The following is a 21,131-nucleotide window of genomic DNA, read 5'->3' as shown; positions in this document are numbered from 1 at the left end:
TTTTTTGAACCTATACTGTAATTGTTTAAATGGTATATTCTGTCAATCTGGCAATGATCTTGTTCCAAAGATTATCCAAGAAACAGTATAGCTAACAATCTGGAAACAAACTATCATGTAGTATAAACATATGAACATGCTTTTGAAGTGTCATATTTACCTTTTATTTGGATCTTTTATAAGCAATCCTGACAACAATGATTTTGCATCAGACGATAAGGTTCTGGGAAACTTAATGTCCTCCATTAGGATCAATTCAAAAAGCTTCTCATGGTCCTGATTGTAAAAGGGTAGTCGGCCACACATCATTTCATACATAACAACACCGAGACCCCACCAGTCAACAGCACGGCCATAATCATTGTCTTCTAACACCTAGCAAGGCACATAAATAAAGGACAAGTTTGTCACGGACTATAATTCTAAGGTTAAATTTAGTCAAAGTATCAATCATTTAGGCAAATTTGAGTTAAAGTCAAAATCATAAAATGTTGACATAGGTATTCATATAATGCAAAGTGTTTCACAAGAAAATGAAACTTCAGCCCTTATTTTTAAGTTCTACATATACACAGAGAAACATATACACATATCTATCAGAAAATCTTAATTAAAAACTTTTCCAACAGTTCTCACACTCCTTGTTCATGAGCTCAGCAAACACCCAACAACTTTCTCACCTTATATTTCAAATTAGAATTTCCTTATACATATTTCTTTAAAAAGTACATTTAAATGGTTGTTCTTAGGTAAAACAATCTGCGAGTCAGTCATTTGTTAGGTGCCGCGTTGTATGACACCCTCATTTCAAGAGGACAATATAAAAGCAAGGATGTAACGTTGAGGCTTTATAAAGCACTGGTGAGGCCTCACTTGGAGCATTGTGAGCAGTTTTGGTCCCCATATCTTAGAAGGGATGTGCTGAAACTGGAGAGGGCTCATAGGAGGTTCAAGAAAATGATTCCAGGATTTAATAGAGGCGTGTCCTTTTAGAACAGAGATGAGGAGGAATTTCTTTAGCCAGAGAGTGGTGAGTCTGTGGAATTTGTTGCCACAGGCAGCTGTGGAGACCATCTTTATGTATACTTAAGGCAGAGGTTGATAGGTTTGTCGGGGCATTAAGGGATAGGGGGAGAGGGGGACAGGGGCTGAGGGGGAAAAATGGATCAGCCATGATGAAATAGTAAAGCAGACTTGATGAGCCAAATGGCTTACTTCTGCTCCCATGTCTTATGGTCTTATCTTAAAATCTTAATAAAAACTTTTCCAACAGATCTCACTCTCCTTGCTCATGCACCCAACAACTCTCACCTGCAACGGTGGTGGAGGCAGATACAATAGGGTTTTTTTTAAAGAAACTCCTGGACAGGTACATGAAGCTTAGAAATATAGAGGGCTATGGGTAACCCTAGGTAATTTTTAAAGTAAGTACATGTTTGGCAGCATTGTGGGCCGAAGAGCCTGTATTGTGCTGTAGATTTTCTATGTTTCTATGATACTTCTAATTAAAATTTCCTTATACATATCTTTGTGAAAAGTACATTTAAACTGCTGTTCTTAGTCAAAACATTTTGCATGTCATTCTTTCGTTATGTGCTGGGTTGTATGATGTAGGTGATCATGGTCTTTCAATGACCATGAAGTGTCTTTACTAGATGGGTGACCCTAGCCATTATCCATTCTCTGCCTGCCATCAGTGGTTGCTTAACCAGGGTTTGTGATATGTACCAGCTACTATACGACCAGCCATAACTTGCTCCCATGACTTCACATGACCCTGATTGGGCAAGTCTTCTTGCCCAAAGTTGACCTGCACGCTAGCCGTGGGAAGGAGCACCTTACACCCCCTTTGGTAGAAACCTATCATCACCACCACACCACCCGATTCTGCATGTACTCCAAGAAAATGAAGGAAGACTAGATTGTGCCAAAATAAAGACTGATAAAGCAGGATTTTAGAGGCAGAGTGAGAGATATCACAGGAACAATGAAAATTAGCAGAACAGAGTTGCTAGTAGTCACTTCGCCAGCAACATGTCTAGACAATTAATGTTGGTTGGCAGATAGTTTGCGATTTGATACTTTATTTTAAAATAATTTCATTTTAATAGTTTTGCCACATTTTTGTCACTCCTGCACAAAAACAGCACTCCAAATGATATCTCACTTTCAGGAAACATTTGACATATACACAATTTAACTTCTCTGTACAAGCTGGTGTGAATAAATTCTGTACACAAATTTGGTACAGGTATTATTTTTAGTCTCTTTTCCACAACCCTCTTGGTACCATCCTTTAAGAAAAATAACTAAATGTCCATGACCTTACTACACATTTAGAAGTATGTATAAGAATATATATTGTCTCTACTTTTCTTTAAAAAAAATCATTATATCAATTATACCCTGAACTTTCAACCTTTTAGTATAAAAAATTTCTCCACTTATAATGCACAGCTAATTGAGTACATAGCAAAGAGAGATTAATAAAATCCATCTTATATTATCACTCCAGCAACATCTGGGCTATGCTAGGAATTCTGATCAAAAACTATGGTTTTACCAGTTACTCTACAAATAGAATTTACAATTGTTTTAATAGCAAATGTCTCCAGAGCATCAGTCAGTGAAATAACCCTTTTTTATCACTTAAAACAATATACAGAAGAATCCAATTGAAAGATGATATACAAATATGTAGCAACAGATAAAATAAAATTACTTGATAATGGTTGGCCTTTCAGGAGATTTTTTTTTCTTTCCACCTGACAATCTACTGCTTCCATGGAAATATACAGTACAATACACAGTAAACAGGCTTTTGGTTGAATTCCAATCATTTGCAGTTACAAGTAAAACAGCCTCAATGTTAATACACAATTACTAGCTGCTCTTCTCAGTCCAGCTCATTCCTAGGCAATAATTAAATTTATGTTAAGGAAGGGGAATTCTGCAATATGTCATTCAATAAAATGTATATGATGTTCAAGCAACACACACAAAATGCTGGAGGAACTCAGCAGGGCAGGCAGCATCTAGGGAAAAGAGAAAAGGTTGATGTTTCGGGCTGACCTTCCATCGGGACATGTGTTTATGAAGTTTATAAAATTATAAGTGGCTTAAATGGAATAGGGACAGTCAAATCTTTTTCCCCAGGATAGAAATGTCAAATATTACAGACATACATTTAAGGTAAGGGGAGAAATTTAAGGAAATAATGGGGCATTTAAAAAATATATATACAGGTGCCTGGAACAGGCTGTCAGGGATTCCAGTGGAAACAGATATGATAGGGGTGCAAAGAGTTTTAAAGGTAGGTACATGAATATGCAGGCAATGGAGGAAAAAGTAACATGTGCAAGCACCAGAAATTCAGTCTGGCACCAATATCATGGGCATGTTCCTGCGCTGTACTGTACTTCTATCCACATCATTCAATACATTGTCTATTCAAATGTCTGTCTAAATACCACTTAATCATCATTAAGTCATTTCCTCTTTTGCCAGCATGCTCCAGACCACTCTTCTAAAACAAAACATTTCCTTCAAATCTTCTTTAAAACTCATTCCTCTCGCATTAAAACTATACCTTCCTGTCTTTTCTTACCATGGGGAAAACTACCATCTAACCTAATTATGCTTCCTATAATGTTAGATACCTCAGTCAGGTTACTAATCAACCTCCTTTGCTCTATAGAAAGCAAACCTAGCTTATCCAAACTAACCCTACAACTATAGTCCTCCAATTAAGGCAATGTTCTGGTGATCTTCTCCAAATTGGAGAGTGCAATCACATCTTCCCTGTAGTGATAGTGATTAGAGCCGTGGTTTCTCTACTATTTTCTAAAAGTTTAACCCAACCTTTCAACTTGTAAACATTTTGCCCCAGTCTATGAAGCTAAGAACACAGTATGTCTGCTTCACCATCCTATGTATCTGTGTTGCAACTTTGAGGGAAATGTAGACTTGAACTGCAAGGTCACTCTGTTCATCAACATTCCTTAAGTGTCCTACCAGTTACTGTACAAGTCCTACGCTTACCTGCCTTCTCAAAGTCATCACATCACACTTGTTCAGATGAAATTTCATCTGCCAATGAACCACCCCACTTTTCCACCTGACTTGCACAGCAACTTGAAACTACTTTCCTCACTATTCACAACACCAGTAGTTTTTGTGTCACCTAGAAACTTGCTTATCATACTTCCTAGATATACATCCAAGTTAATGTGTATCACAAACAATAAGTACAGACTCATATTACTAGTGACAGACATCATGTAAACCTCCTTCTTCCACCACCTCTGCCTCTTATCACAAAGTCAATTTTGGATTCAAGAAGCCAGCTTGCCTTGGATATCCATATGCCTTAACCTTCTGGAGCAGCTTAGCATGCCTTACAAAAGTCCATATACAGTAGGTAATGTCATAAATAGGCAAATGAAAACAAAGGAATGGAGCAATATGGATTCCTGTGCCTGACTGCTCTATGTTTGAATACCTACTGTGCTTTCATAATTTTCCTATTATTTAAAAAAAACAGTTTAAGTCAAAATCTCCCCAACACAAAGCCATCCTAACTATTCCCAATCAATTCCCTGTTTTTCCAAATACACATACATCCTATATCCCTCAGGATTTTCTCCAAAAATTTCCCCACCATAAACACAAATCTATAGTTACCAGGCTTATCCCTGCTGCCCTTTTTAAACAAACAATATTAGCTATTGTCTGATTTTCTACTGCCTTGCTTGTAACTAACTAAAGTCTTTGTCAGGTCCCCAACTATCTCCTCCCTTACTTCCAACATCATCATAATATAAAAGATGAACCAGACTGTTAACAAACTCCCTCCCTGAACTCACACCTAAACTCAAAAAAGGCTTAAACAGATATAAGCTACTTAAAGAACAAAACTTAGCATTGATGCACATGAATAAAAAGGAAGCAACCATAAGGCAAAAGAAAGAAAGAAACAAACAAACTTCTTACAAACAAAATAGAGGAACCTGGATAATCATTAGATAACTGAGTACAAAACTGTTTAATTTGTCTGTGCGTTTCAGAAAAAAATAATTAGCTCTACACAATATCTGAAAATGATCATTTACAGTAAAAATACTTTAACAATTTTGTCACTTAATATTGAAGTACATATGTAAATGTTTTCAGTGAACAAAAACACAGAAAATTTAGCTCTATTGAAGTGTAGGTTGAGTCCACACAACACCTTATATTGGAATGTTACACGAGAATAGGGGTTCCTAACATGGAGTCCACAGACCATTCAGTAAATGGTAGAGGTCCATGGCATAAAAAAGGATGGGAACCCCTGCCCCCCTGTCAAGATGGCTCAGTACTTCAGAAATGACCATTTTTAATCAGTTTAACATCAACATCTTGCACAAAACATTGCAAATATATTTATTTTAATGTCTCTCTCCAATCATTATTTTATTCTATCGTGCTGCATTATATCAATAAAAGATGAATTGTTTAAATTTTACCTTTTTGTAAATAAGGACTCCTATTTTGAGTAATCAACTGTTCCACACCATTATCTTCAATATCATAAACATACAATGCACATTTATACGGTAAAGGTCACAGGTTGCACTTCAGGTTCTGTTGTAGGATAATTCATTCATCTTGCAGAACATTCATCATTTTGTTACATCTAGTGCGTAAATGCCAGACATGCATGTAGATATTGCTGCATATTATCTTTGAAACTTGCATGGCTCCTTACATTTTATTATTGTTACCAATTATTAAACACACAATGATGTGAATGAAGGCTTATACTGTACGTTTCTTTATTCTCCTTTGGCTACTAAAAAAAAAACACCATCGAAAACATATCGGGAAAAAGACAGAGGTGTATGTCACAGTCCGTAGTTCTATATGCTTCACTTTAGACATAGTTCCCGTAAGCATCATTTCCTACTACTCAGTGTACATTTTCTCTCAATATCTGGTTAGATAATAGCACGACACAAAGAGAGCTCTTGTTATGCAAATTAGCCAATGAAACATTCATGTAACATCATCTCACTGTAGATAAAACTTGGGACTGAAATGACATTTCACCCAATTTGGTTCACATAAAATATGAAAATAATTTTCCAGTTACAGTAAAAACATTTACAATGCTGTTATATTGTGAAAAAGATGGAATTAGGTGTCACAATAGCAGCAACTGAAGTTTAATAGAAGGGCATGACAATACAAAATTATGATACTTGCCATGATGTTTTCTAATCTGAGATTCTTATTGCACAATAGTAGACCAATGTGGTCTATGATAAAAACATTTATAACTACAGTAGTCAGAGGTGAATCCAATAACTGCAGCCAAATATAACATGGAATGCAAGGAGTCCAGCATGCCACAAAGTTACATCTTGCATTCAGTCGGAAATGAGGCCTTCACCTAATGTGGTAACATGATGAATATTCTACAAGAGGCATCATTAAAGTGGTAACTTTCTCACTGTCCGAAATTAGAATGGCACAATAGTGCAATTCTGAAGCACACCATACTACATTGACGGGAGAACACTTATTCAAAAGTATTTCATCAGCTGTGAAGTTTGCAGGCTATTTAAGCGTATTAAGAGGTTTGTTTCTGTTTCCAGCCTATTAACAAGGTTTCACCTTAATATGTGAAATCTAAAGTAGTGCAGATTGTTTCAAAGTACCGGATGAAACAATACAGTGTGAAAAATAAAAGAACTTTCTAAAATCTATGTTCTACTTTTATGAGATGGCTCACTCTATTAGCTTGTCAATCACAGACATAACTAACATACAACTAACATAAGTAACATATTTTGAAGCATGAATGGTAATTTATCAATCATCAGACTTGACTAAATGTTCATTCATATTGATCATAATATCAAGTGTTGTAAAGGACCAACATTTCAGATTTTAAAATATTTGAAATTGGATGTAATCTGTGGAGCACCATAAAGCCAGTCAACATCTCAAACTACCAATGTGACTCTAAATAAATATTCATAACTTTTGTTAAGCAGCAGTCTTAGTATTTGATCTGATAGCTACATCCATTACAGAAAAAAAAACTAAATGAAAATTGATAAAACCTGAAATATTGCTGGAAAATAGTAACATGGGAAACTTACAGCACAATACAGGCCCTTCGGTCCACAATGCTGTGCTGAACATGTACTTATTTCAGAAATTACCTAGGGTTACACACAGACCTCCATTTTTCCAAGCTCCATGTACCTACCCAGGAGCACCTTAAAAGGCCCTCGTATCCAACTCCACCACCAGCCCATACCATGCACTCACCACCCTCTGTTTTAAAAAAAGAAACTTACCCCTGATATCTCCTCTGTACCTAATTCCAAGCATCATAAAACTGCACCTTCTTGTGTAAGCCATTTCAGCCCTGGGAAAAGCCTCTGACTATCCATATGATCAATGCCTCTCATCATCATATATACCTCTATCAGGATACCACTCATCCTCCGCCGCTCCAAGGAGAAAAGGTCAAGTGCACTCAACCAATCTCATAAGGCATGCTCCCCAATCCAGGCAACATCCTTGTAAATCTCCTCTGCACCCTTTCTATAGTTTCCACATCCTTCTTGTAGCGAGGTGACCTGAACTGAGCACAGTACTCCAAATGGGGTCTGACCAGGGTCCTATATAGCTGTAACATTACCTCTCAGCTCTTAAACTCAATGCAACAGTGAATGAAGCCCAATGTACCGTATGCCTTCTTAACCACTGAGTTAATCTGCGCAGCAGCTTTGAGTGTCCTATGGATTCAGACCCTAAGATCGCACTGATCCTCAACACTGCCAAGAGTCTTACCATTAATACTATACTCTGTCATCATATTTGACTTACCAAAATGAACCGCCTCACACTTATCTGGGTTGAACTCCATCTGCCACTTCTCAGCCCAGTTTTGCAACCTTTCCATGTCCTCTGTAACCTCTGACACCCCTCCACACTACCCACAACACACCCAACCTTTGTGTCATCAGCAAATTTACTAACCCACCCCTCCACTTCCTCATTCAGGTCATTTATAAGCATCACGAAGAGAAGGGGGTCTCAGAACAGATCCAGGAGGCACACTACTGGTCACCAACCTCCACGCAGAAATTGACCCGTCTATAAACACTCTTTGCCTTCAGTGGGCAAGCCGATTCTGGATCCACAAAGCAATGTCCCCTTGGATCCCATGCCTCCTTACTTTCTCAATAAGCCTTGCATGGGGTACGTTGTCAAATGCCATGCTGAAATCCATATACACTACATCTACTGCTCTACTTTCATCAATGTGTTTAGTCACATCCTCAAAAAATTAAATCAGGCTTGTAAGGCAAGACCTGCCTTTGACAAAGCCATGCTGACTATTCCTAATCATATTATGTCTCTCCAAATGTTCATAAATCCTGCCTTTCAGGATCTTTTCCATCAACTTACCAACCACTGAAGTAAGAATGGTCTATAATTTCCTGGGCTATCTCTATTCCCTTTCTTGAATAAAGGAACACCTGCAACCCTCCAATCCTCTGAAACCTCTCCCGTCGCCACTGATGATGCAAAGATCATTGTCAAAGGCTCAGCAATCTCCTTCTTGACTAGATTTTCAACAGCCTTTGTACATCACGGTTCCTGTACCCTACCATCCTTTCCCTGTACCCTACCATCCTTTCCCTGTCTCACTGGAACATACCTATGCAGAACACCACGCTAATATCCCCTGAACATTTGCCACATTTCTGCCATACATTTCCCTGAGAACATCTGTTCCAAATTTATGCTTCCAAGTTCCTGCCTGATAGCTTCATATTTCCTCTTACTCCAATTAAATGCTCTCCTAACTTGTCTGTTCCTATTCCTCTCCAATGCTGTGGTAAAGGAGATAGAATTTTTGATCACTATTATATATTGCAAATTAGAAAGTATTATTAATTGCAAAGAAAAATTCTTATTTCTTTACATTCTCAACTTCATGAAGCAGCTTCCTAATTTATTTTCTAGAACTATCTCTTAAAAAGGATGCTTAATGTCAGCAACAGCTGGAAGAACCAAACAGAACTAGTATGTATTGAGTATTTTATTAATTCAACTGGCTTTCCCTCCAACTAATGAGATCGATCAATTAGTTGAGTGATGTCACAACAACGGTCTTGCACTAAACATCAGTAAGACCAAGGAATTGATTGTGGACTTCAGGAAGGGGAAGTCAAAGGAATACACACCAGTCCTCATCAATGGATTAGGAGTGGAAAGGAAAGGCTGTTTCATGTTCCTAGGTGTCAACATATCTGGAGATCAATCATTGGCCCAACATACTGATGGAATTAGAAAGGGGACACGGAGTGGCGATATTTCAATACGAGTTTGAGGAGAATCGATATGTCACCAAAGCCTCTAGCAAATCTCTACAGATGTACCATGGAAAGCATTCCAACTGTTGGTCCACTATCTGGTATGGAGGGGTCACTGCACAGAATGGGAAAAAACTGCAGAAGGTTGTAAACTCAGCCAAATCCATTATTGCTACCATCAAGGAACAGGGACAGGAGCCTGAAGACACGCACTCAATGTTTTAAAAACAGCATTTTTCCCCTCTGCCATGAGATCTCTGAATATTACCTCATATTTTTTGCTCTCCAATGCACTACTTAATTATATATATTCCCGACATAAGCCAGTGATATGAAACCTGATTGTTATTCAATCTGTATTGATGCACTATAGATATTATAAGGCCTTTGAAATCCAAATAATTTTCATAAACATACAGTGGCATGCAAAAGTTTGGGTACCCCGGTCAAAATTTCTGTTACTGTGAAAGGCTAAGCGAGTAAAAGATGACCTGATTTCCAAAAGGCATAAAGTTAAAGATGATACATTTCTTTAATATTTTAATCAAGATTACTTTTTTATTTTCATCTTTTACAGTTTCAAAATAACAAAAAAGGAAAAGGGCCCGAAACAAATTTGGGCACCCTTCGTGGTCAGTACTTAGTTGCACCCCCTTTGGCAAGTATCACAGTTTGTAAACACTTTTCGTAGCCAGCTAAGAGTCTTCCAATTCTTGTTTGGGGCATTTTCCCCCATTCTTCCTTGCAAAAGGCTTCTAGTTCTATGAGATTCTTGGGCCATCTTGCATGCACTGCTCTTTTGAGGTCTATCCACAGATTTTCGATGATGTTTAGGTTGGAGGACTATGAGGGCCACTGCAAAACCTTCAGCTTGCAATCTTGAGGTAGTCCATTGTGGATTTTGAGGTGTGTTTAGGATCATTGTCCTGTTGTAGAAGCCTTATGACTTTATGACGTTTGGAAATCAGTTCATCTTCTATTCACTTAACTATTCACAGTAACAGAAATTTTGACCATGGGTGCCCAAACTTTTGCATGCCACTGTATCTGCTACATGCCAATGTTATATTTCATCATGAAACAATCCTGTCATTCTACACATAAAGACAGCATAGCAGTCTATTTTCATAACCAGCTCAACTTCAGCACTCCTCACTCCTCCTCAAACCTTAACCCCTCTGCAATCACAGCCCTCCACAACAATCAGAACCTTACCATTAAACACACAGACCAAAAGGGTGCTGTTGTAGTGTGGTGAACTGACCTCCAGACAGCATCTGTCAGACACCTCCTCTTACTTACCTCTTGGGGAAAAGAAACATTCTGGACCATCAGAAAATTGCCTTCAACACCACCACTAACCTCATCAACTCTGGAGAAGCCCAAATCACTGCCATCAAACTCTCAGTTCAGTTACCCTGGACTGCTCATTTCTACCTTCTACCCAAGATCCACAAACCTGGTTGTCTGAGTAGGCCCACTGTATCTGCCTGCTCTTGCCTCTCTGAACCCATGTTTGCATACCTCGACCCCATCTATCTCCCTTGGTTCAGTCCCATCCACCTACATCCAGGATAATTCACAAGCTCTCCTTCTCCACAACTTTCAATTTCCTGGTCCTGACTGCCTCATTTTCACATGGATTTCCAGTCCTTATACATTTCTATCCCTCATCAAGGCGGCCTTAAAGCTTTATGCTTCTTTTTCAACAAAAGATCCAACCAGTTCTCCTCCACCATCACTTCCTCCATCTGGCAGAAATGGTCTTCACCCACAACAACTTCTCCTTTGGCTCCTCCCACTTTCTCCAAATACGAGGTAGCCATGGGCACCCAAATATAGGCCCCACCTAAGCTTGCCTTTTTGTTGGCTACATAAAACAGTACATGTTCCAAACCTTCCCTGGTAATGCTCCCCAACTCTTCCTGCGCTACAATGACAACTGCTTTGGTGCTGCTTCATGTACCCATGCTGAGCTCATCAATTTCATCAACTTTGCCTCCAACTTTCCACCCTTCTCTTAAATTCACAGCCCATTTCATAGAACATAGAATAGTACAGCACAGTACAGGCCCTTCAGCCCACAATATTCTGCCGACCCTTAAACCCTGCCTCCCATATAACCCCCCACCTTAAATTCCTCCATATACCTGTCTAGTAGTCCCTTAAATTTCACTAGTGTATCTGCCTCCACCACTGACTCAGGTAGTGCATTCCAAGCACCAACCACTCTCTGAGTAAAAAATCTTCCTCTAATATCCCCCTTGAACTTCCCATCCCTTACTTTGAAGCCATGTCCTCTTGTATTGAACAGTGGTGCCCTGGGGAAGAGGCGCTGGCTGTCCACTCTATCTATTCCTCTTAATATCTTGTATACCTCTATCATGTCTCTTCTCATCCTCCTCCTCTCCAAACAGTAAAGCTCTAGCTCCCTTAATCTCTGATCATAATCCATACTCTCTAAACCAGGCAGCATCCTGGTACATCTCCTCTGTACCCTTTCCAATGCTTCCACATCCTTCCTATAGTGAGGCGACCAGAACTGGACACAGTACTCCAATATTATAATTGCTTTTTCTCTCTCTCCTTTTTCTCCCTCTGTCCCTCTCACTATAACTCCTTGCCCATCCTCTGGGCTTACCCCCTCCCCTTTCTTACTCCCTAGGCCTTCTGTCCCATGATCCTCTCACACACCTTTTGCCAATCAACTTTCCAGCTCTTGGCTCCATCCCTCCCCCTCCTGTCTTCTCCTATCATTTTGGATCTCCCCCTCCCCCTCCCCCTTTCAAATCTCTTACTATCTCTTCTTTCAGTTAGTCCTGACGAAGGGTCTCGGCCCAAAACGTCGACTGTACTTCTCCCCATAGATGCTGCCTGGCCTGCTGCGTTCACCAGCAATTTTTAATGTGTGTTACAGTACTCCAAGTGTGGCCTAACCAGAGATTTATAGAGCTGCATCATTACCTCGCGACACTTAAGTTCTATCCCTCAACTTATGAAAGCTAACACCTCATAACCTGTCTTAACTACTCTATCTACCTGTGAGGCAACCTTCAGGGATCCATGGACATGTACCCCCAGATCCCTCTGCTCCTCCACACTACCAAGTATCCTGCCATTTATTTTGTACTCTGCCTTGGAGTTTGCCCTTCCAAAGTATACCACCTCACACTTCTCCGGGTTGAACTCCATCTGCCACTTCTTAGCCCACTTCTGCATCCTATCAATGTCTCTCTGTAATCTTTGACTACACTATCTACAACACCACCAACCTTTGTGTCGTCTGCAAACTTGCCAACCCACCCTTCTACCCCTACATCCAGGTCATGAATAAAAATCACGAAAAGTAAAGGTCCCAGAACCGATCCTTGTGGGACACCACTAGTCACAACCCTCCAATCCGAACGTACTCCCTCCACCACAACCCTCTGCTTTCTGCAGGCAAGTCAATTCTGAATCCACCTGGCCAAACTTCCCTGGATCCCATTCCTTCTGACTTTCTGAATAAGTCTACCATGTGGAACCTTGTCAAATGCCTTACTAAAATCCATATAGATCACATCCACTGCACTACCTTCTAGCTAGTCCTCGATATCCTCCCCCCACCTTTCTATTCTGCCATCTTTCCCCTTCCTTTCCAGTCCTGAAGAAAGGTCTCAGCCTCAAACGTTGACCGTTTATTAATTTCTATCGATGCTGCTTGACCTGTCGAGTTCTTCCAGCATTTTACATGTGTTACTCTGGATTTCCAGCACCTGCAGAATTTCTTGTGTTTATGGATACAGGTTTATGACTGTAATCAAATATTTTAAAAAATATATACTTTACCCACTGAATGTGCTCTTTCGAAGATTCAAACTTGAGATAAAATGGAAAGGAACAATGATACATAATGCACAGCTGGAAAAACTGTACAAAGAGAGTTTAATAGCATTGTTATCTACACAACTAGAATATTATTGAACTGATTTCTGCTTACATGATCTGTTCCAAATAATTTTATAATTTAAAGGCTCTGTCAGACTAACACCCATATTGTTAACATTCAAGTAATGCAGATGTAAAATAATGAACATCTAACAAGAGTTTAAGTCCTGATGCAGGATTTTGGCACAAGTCAATACACTCTTTTCCTTTCCACAAATGCTGTTCAACCCAATGAGTTCTCCAGCAGTTTAATATTTGCTCTAGATTCCAGCATCTTTAGACTCTAGTGTGTCCAAGAGTCTACTCACCTTCAATGTCACCACTAACCAGAGATTTCAGTAGCTATAATTGCAGGAATAAAAATCACCATATTGGGCAAGATACAAGTGTAGGATGCAAAGAAAACTCTACTCCACCTGAGTGTATATTTAAGTCTGGCAACATCTAGGACAAAGGAGCCCACTGAAATGGCATTTGATCCTCAACCCTAAAAATCCTTTCCCACCAGCACAGCATGGGTCCAATGTGTGCCACCCACAAAATGCACTCTGGCAATTTGCAATGGGTTTTTCAACACCTCACACACCAAGGACTTGACCATCAAGAAGGGCTAGGACAGCACATGCATGGGGATGCTACACCCTAAAGGTTCCTCTCTGAGTAATTAAACATTGCAGTTTGAAAATTGCAGTTCTTTCACATGCATTACTCTGTACAGCAACAATGTGTGAATCCCATAACATCCTGGATTACAGCAGTTAAGAACTTAGTTGTACTTCCTCAAGGTAAATTGGGGCTTGCCAATAAATAGTGGCTTTGCCAGCACTACTCACATTACATTAATACTTTATGAACAAAGTTTTTTTAAAATCTTCATTGCTGGCTTGTGGAAATACTCTAAAGGATTAGGATTATATCATTACTTACATTGAAAGAAAAAAGGAAGGATGGTAGTTCTAAATTTACAAATTTCTTCCAATCTATGATATTTTAATATAAGCATTGATGATAGGAGTAGTTAATTGATGGTTCATTATCTAAGCATTATATACAAACAACCAATGGTAACGTATTTAAAAATGTCTCAATCAAAAAAGAATATATAATGGCAAAAACAGAATCTTACTGTTTTAAAACAGCTCCACGAAGATTTTATTGGATTTCACAACTGCCTGCATCACCTTTACCATCTGTCACCATCTGCCATTATTTAGAATCCATTTTCCCAAAGAACACATGATAGAAATATCACACAGCACCAAAGTTATTTGTCTAGCTACACTGAGTGCTAGACTACTAAAAAATATTTTCACATGCAAAGTAACTTTTGAGGTTATCAAACTGGATTTTTTAAATTGCATTTTAAATTGCACTGAAAAACTTTGAAAACCATTTAAGATTTAAATAATATTCTTCACCACCTTTACTTGTGAACTAATGACAACCAACTAATGATATGTCTGTGACATGCCACACAGAGTATTCATTTACCAAGGAACAATCCTGATATTCTAAAACTTGAAACAGGAGTGGCCTTACAGGAGTATAAACTAAGAGGGGAGTGGGAGGTAGCTTAACAAAACAGTAATCAGGAAAGTGAAGACTGGGACAGAAAATAGCAGTTGTGAGCAAGATTAAGTAATGTTTCAATAAAAAATATGAGCATAATGAGGGCTAGAGGATAAACAGGGAAACAACTGGTCTCATTAGGGACCAGTGAGGCAATTTGTTCTTGAAGTTGGAGAATAGATGAATACTTCTTATATGTACTCACCACCAAGGGCATTCAAGATTAGGGATGGGCAATTAAAATGCTGCCACATCCCTTGACTGAATAAAAGAATATTCAAGCTAAGGAATTCAAGTAGAGGGATGCTGAAATTTAACACAAATTACAATGGAGGCTTAAAAGTTAGACAAGTCCCCAGGGCTTGATGGGATTTATCCGACGATGCTATAAGAGGCAAAGGAGATGATTGGTGGGGCTCTGACAGACATTTTCAAATCTACTCTAGCCACAGAAAAAGTGTGAGATAACTGCAGAACAGCCAATTAACAGTATGTTTGTTCATGAAGGGATCAAAGTTAAGCCAGATAATTATTGAAATACAAAGTAAATTTATTATCAAAGTACATAAATGTCACTATGTCACTAAATGCAATCCTGAGATTCGATTTCTCGCAGGAATACAGAGCAAATTCAATAAGCATAATAGCTAGCAACAGGATGGACAAACAACCAATGTGAAAAAGACAACAAACCATGTGAAACCCCCTTATACTGGGCATCTCAGGAAAACCAGCTCATTAGCACCTCGCTAACAGACACTGGATTCTGCGGTGATAAACCCACCTTTCTCTGGCTTTGTACATCTAGGCTGTATACAACTTTGGTCCCGCTAAATCCATGAGGTTGGAATGTCTCGCCCACCCAAACCCCGGTTTGTGTGAATGCTGTGTGATTTACTGCTCCCGGCAAGAAATAACAGATTGTACACTGCACACAATTATAAAGGAGTATATTTAAGAATGTTAATTTAAGCGAACAGTTATTAAATAAATGAAAAAAAGCAAAAAAAAAACAAAAGGGGCCCATTACTCTTAAACAGTCAAATATGCACTTAAGTTGGTGGTCATCTTGAACTTGACTGCCACTTGTGCACTGGACCCTTGGTCTGCGTGAAAACACACACCACCTTTTGAACATCGCTTGAAATCCATCTCAAACAAACAAGTCTCCTACAGGAGTATTGGTTCTTCCTACTTGAAGTCATTCATCTGCACAAAGCATCTTGTGCAACAGGGATGTCATCCTCAGCCATTTTTTCCCTGTCTTCTTCCATCTCCCGCCCACAAAGACCTTCAACACAGCACCCTGCTCTCCAGAATGTTCTCCCAATTCCACTATCTTGATTAGCTGACAGCACATTCCTAAGTTGAATAAGAAGCCTCTTATCTAAGCTCAAACCCAAAAAAGCCGAAAGCAGAATACACTGCTCTTACAGAACTGCTAAAATGAAATACCTACAGCATAGCAGTAAAAATCTTAACCAGGGTGTTATACATGCAAATACAAAAGAAAAAAAATAAGCAATAAATATCGAGAACCTGGTGGTGTGGGTCCTGAGGCTACTGTAGCTTTTTCCGGATGGCAGCAGCAAGAAGAAAGCTTTGGCCTGAATGGTGGGGGTCCTTGAAGGTGGATGCTGCTTTCTTGCAACAGCACTCTGTGTAGTCGTACTCGATGATGGAGAGGGCTTTAACCATGATGGACTGGGCTGCATCCATTACTTTTTGTAGTATTTTTTGTTCAAGAGCATTAGTGTTTCCATACCAGGACATGATGCTACCAATCAATGTACTCTCCAACACACATTTATAAAACCAGGACATGATGCTACCAGTCAATGTACTCTCCAACACACATTTATACAAGTCCTGAAGAAGGGTCTTTGCCCGAATATTTTTGGAATATTTCTCCACACAAGATTGCGAAATCTCAAAAGCACTAGCTGAAAGTGGGGGAGAGGGGGGCAAGTACTCTAATGACATTTAACAAATGTTTAAACAAACACTGTAACTCGAATTGAGTGCTGGAAATTTGATTAGTAATGTTAGGTATACAATGGCAAACATGAACTCAGTTACCTGAGGACTTGCTTCCATGCTGCTCCACTACAATTTTATATTTTTCTCAATTCTCTTGCTTTGAACCTCTGCCACAGCCATGCATTATTTACTAACCATCACAGCATCTTAGTCCTAGTCTTCTGCCAATGTCATTTTCACTAGTCATTAATAAATTTGGAACAATGGACTTCATTAGCTTTCCAAGTAGCCCCTTATTCTCCATTATCTCATTCTCTGCCTTGCTTGGGGAAATCTTGGAACTTGCATTTTGTTTCTCTACAGCGCTATACAGATTGGCCTTATCTCAAACAATAACGAGGTGGCCTACAGAGAAGAAGTCATCTCTGACACAGTGGTGTCAAGAAAACAACCTCTCGCTTAATGTCGCAAAAACAAAGGAGCTGGTTGTGGATTACAGGAGGAATGGAGACAGGTTAACCCCTATTGATATCAATGGATCTGGGGTTGAGAGGGTAAACAGCTTTAAGCTCCTTGGCATCTACATCACCAAGGACCACACGTGTTCTCTACACACCAGTTGTGTGGTGAAAAAGGCACAACAGCACCTCTTTCACCTGAGACGGTTGAGTAAGTTTGGTATGGGCCCCCAAAACCTAAGAACTTTCCACAGGGGCACTATTAAGAACATCCTGACTGGCTGCATCACTGCCTGGTATGGGTACTGTATCTCCCTTAATTGCAAGATTCTGCAGAGAGTGGTGCAGACAACCCAGTGCATCTGTAGTTGCAAACTTCCCATAATTCAGGACACTTACAAGGACAGGTGTGTAAACAATAGGATTATTGGGGACCCGAGTCACCCTAACCATAACCTACTCCAGCTGCTACCATCCAAGAAACGGTAACGCAGCATAAAATCAGGACCGACAGGCTCTGGGACAGCTTCTTCCACCAGGCCATCAGTCTGATGAACTCACGCTGATTTGAGTGTACTCTATATTGATCGCTCTATTTATTATAAATTACTATGATTGCACATTGCACATTTAGACAGACGTAACGTAAAGATTTTTACTCCTCATGTATATAAAGGATGTAAGAAATAAAGTCAATTCAATTCAGTAATTTCTAACTTGCGTCTTTTAAGTTTTTTCGAATACTGTTATATCCAACATTGGTAAAACTTATCAAATATAAACCCAAAAACAGATCACATAAAACACAAATGGACCGCTACTTCTGGATTTTACAGCTCATTGGAAATATAGAGTAAAGCCAATCAAATTCTGCTTATTGACAACTACTATCCAACACATTCAGATATAATTTTTGAAAGCGAAAAAGGACACAGGAATTTGAGATTATGTTAATATTAAATGAATGTACAAAAGGCTAAAAATCAGTTTCACAAAATTAGGACCAAGAGTTAAAGCAAATACTATTGAACTTGAACCAACTAGTTTATGATCCTGATTTCCCTCAAATAATTTCAGACTGCATTTCTAACCACAGTTTGAAGAACAAGATGTCAGTAGCAGCTGTAATAATTAACTCAATTTCTAAACAGTCACTTAGAGTTTCATCAAGATTTTTTTCCATTGCCAGCTTCACTCTCACCTCCACCCCCGCGCCCCCCCCCCCCAAATCCTGGCTCAACCTGCCTTTATTTTTTGTCTGCCTCCATCTATCATGTCTCATAACTCCACCCCTCCCTCTCCCTGCCCCCACCCACCAGTGCACCAATCATCTCAGGCTTGTCTCACTGCTTCTCCTTTCCTCACACTGGTTAATTTCCCTCTCCACATCCAGTCCTGATGAAAGATTTTAACCTGAAACTTTGACAGTTCCTTTTCAACACAGGTGCTGCTCAACCAGCTAAGTCTGCCCAGCAGATTTCTTGTGACGTTCTTTCACAATTAATGGAACAATTTGTTTTCAATTGTTCTCTATTCAGCTTAGAGAATTGAAAACTGAATTAGAAAAAGCGATTAAGAATTACAACAATGTGTATCTTACCACGTTTTATAGGACTTTGTATAATTTTCTTCAAGAAAATGCAAGTTAAGGAAATGAAACGAGACTTCTCCACATCATGTTTCACAAATGAAAGATCAAACTAGCCTTGTGCATTAAGTTGCTATATTTTTAAAATGTATTATTATGAACAAAAGTCCTTCAGTATTTTAACATAAAAATGAAATGCATTAGTGAATAAATCAGTTGGAAAATTATAATGATCCTACCTCTGGAGCCAAGTACTCTGGAGTACCACAAAATGTTTTCATGGTAGCAGCATCTGTAATTCCTTCTTTACACAGTCCAAAATCTGTGATTTTGATGTGCCCATCCTTGTCTAGCATCAAATTTTCCAACTAACAACAAAAAAAATCAATTTGTTCGCTGTTACACAAAAGTAGCAACTATTACCAGGCCTATTACAATGAATCAAAGAGGTGGTTCATGATGAGGTGATTTTGTTTAAGATATCTGTTCTTTTAAGCAGAATAAAAGATACAGAGAATCTTGATTTTTTTTTAAATCACTTTCTTTACTGAATCACATTTCCTATATTTCCATTCTGAACAGAGCAGTGAAATTACATTTGAAAGAGCAAATAATTTGGCTTAAAGTACCCAGAGTAGTAAAATACAAAACAAAAACAAAAAATACGAAAGGGGCACAGCTTGCACAGCTCCTATTTGACCTACTGATATTATATGACTCTTGGGCACTTTGGATTATATCACTGATAGGATAACACAGAAAAAGATCATGAGAATTCCAAAGCCAATAGGAAAACAAAAAATATCTCGAGTTACTTTCAATAAAACGAAACAGCAACGAAAAGCTAACTGTAGCAGTGTCATTACCCTCCCCTTCTGACAAATAACAGAAATTACATTTTAAGAAATAGGAAAGAATATTTAATCTGATTAGTTTTCACACTGGTCTGCCTACCATAAGTTATAACACAGGGCCAAATAGCAATTTCCTTCATCTCTATGCCAGCTCACAACAGGGTTATCACGTTAACCTACTATCCTCACAATGAGAAAGAATATTTTTTGAGCAAAATGTTTATAGAAAATAAACCATGCCACAATTTATGTAACAAGTTTAGACTAGAGTCATAAGGTACTTAAGACGCCTAAATTTTTCAATACATTTTACAAATTGTAATAATGGCATATATAATGTCAGGTTTTCCTTCTGACAGTCATTAAAATTAATTCATACCATGCTACCAGAAAATAAATCAGCTAGCACTAAATACTGCATCTTCTAAAATGATAAAAGAAATACAAATATTCATTTCTTGTAGCACTGCCTTTTGATTACTTGCAAAATTTTATCTCAAGCTTGTTAAATCTCCATTCCACTTTCTGTATACCAAAATGTGTTTTTTCCTAAAGGACACCAATTCTCATTTCAACAGGATTAAATGAATTAGCCAAGCTTCGATTGCAGCCAATAGTAGCAGCACAAGAGCCATAAAGATTTGGAGTTAAGTGGCTATTTAACTTATTTCTCCATCATCAGAACAATCTAAAAACAATGAAAGTGCCTCTTCCTTGCCTAAGACCCTATCACTTTTCTAGATCTTCATTATTACTTTATTTACCATAAATTCTATGTTTCAGTTAGTCTTTATATTGAAGCATTCTTTCCTGTAACAATTCTGTGTTTATAGATTATTTAGAACCCTTCTTCTTCCTAATAGTTATCTTAAAGGACCTAATTTACTGGCTTCCATTGTACCTCTTTGTACCCTATATCCTTCTGCTTCACTTCCTTTACCAAAACTCACCACCTCTTCAGTTACTTGGTCCTACAGTAACCAATTTAGATTAGATTTAGATTATGAGGACACGCAGTCCTCTTTTATTGTCATTTAGTAATGCATGCATTAAGAAATGATAAAATGTTTAAAACACTGATAACCAAATTTCTGATCAATCCTACAATTGTGTAGCAATTATTTTTAGTTTAAGACAAGTTCTCTCTCTCTTTCTGTGTGTGTGTGTGTGTGTGTGTGTGTGTGTGTGTGTGTGTATATATATATATATATATATATATATATATATATTTGTAAAAAGCACCACATACATTCAAGTAGTTTTAATTGAACTGCAGCAATTATTAAATACATTACACAATTGTATATGAATGTATGTATGGGTTGAATGTATGGGTTAGAATATGAAGATATAACACAATATCGAATGTTTAGTA

The 21,131-nt window shown here is 38.5% G+C and overlaps 1 protein-coding gene across 4 annotated transcripts in view; it reads right to left on the bottom strand.

Annotated features, from left to right (window-relative positions):
• akt3a (v-akt murine thymoma viral oncogene homolog 3a) overlaps positions 1 to 21,131 on the bottom strand; it is a 484,690-nt gene that overhangs the window by 41,794 nt on the left and 421,765 nt on the right. For 3 of the 4 annotated variants that reach the window (XM_072264837.1, XM_072264838.1, XM_072264840.1), the window contains 2 exons: positions 19,142 to 19,270; positions 161 to 375 (listed from right to left, as the gene is read on the bottom strand). In XM_072264837.1, the coding sequence (XP_072120938.1) occupies positions 161 to 375; positions 19,142 to 19,270 (344 nt within the window). The remainder of the gene's footprint in view (positions 1 to 160; positions 376 to 19,141; positions 19,271 to 21,131) is intronic. The other variant, XM_072264839.1, reaches the window with a different exon arrangement.

The sequence above is a fragment of the Mobula birostris genome, chromosome 8 (genome assembly GCF_030028105.1).
Source record: "Mobula birostris isolate sMobBir1 chromosome 8, sMobBir1.hap1, whole genome shotgun sequence".
Classification (NCBI taxonomy): domain Eukaryota; kingdom Metazoa; phylum Chordata; class Chondrichthyes; order Myliobatiformes; family Myliobatidae; genus Mobula; species Mobula birostris.
This window is presented reverse-complemented; position numbering and strand designations above follow the sequence as displayed.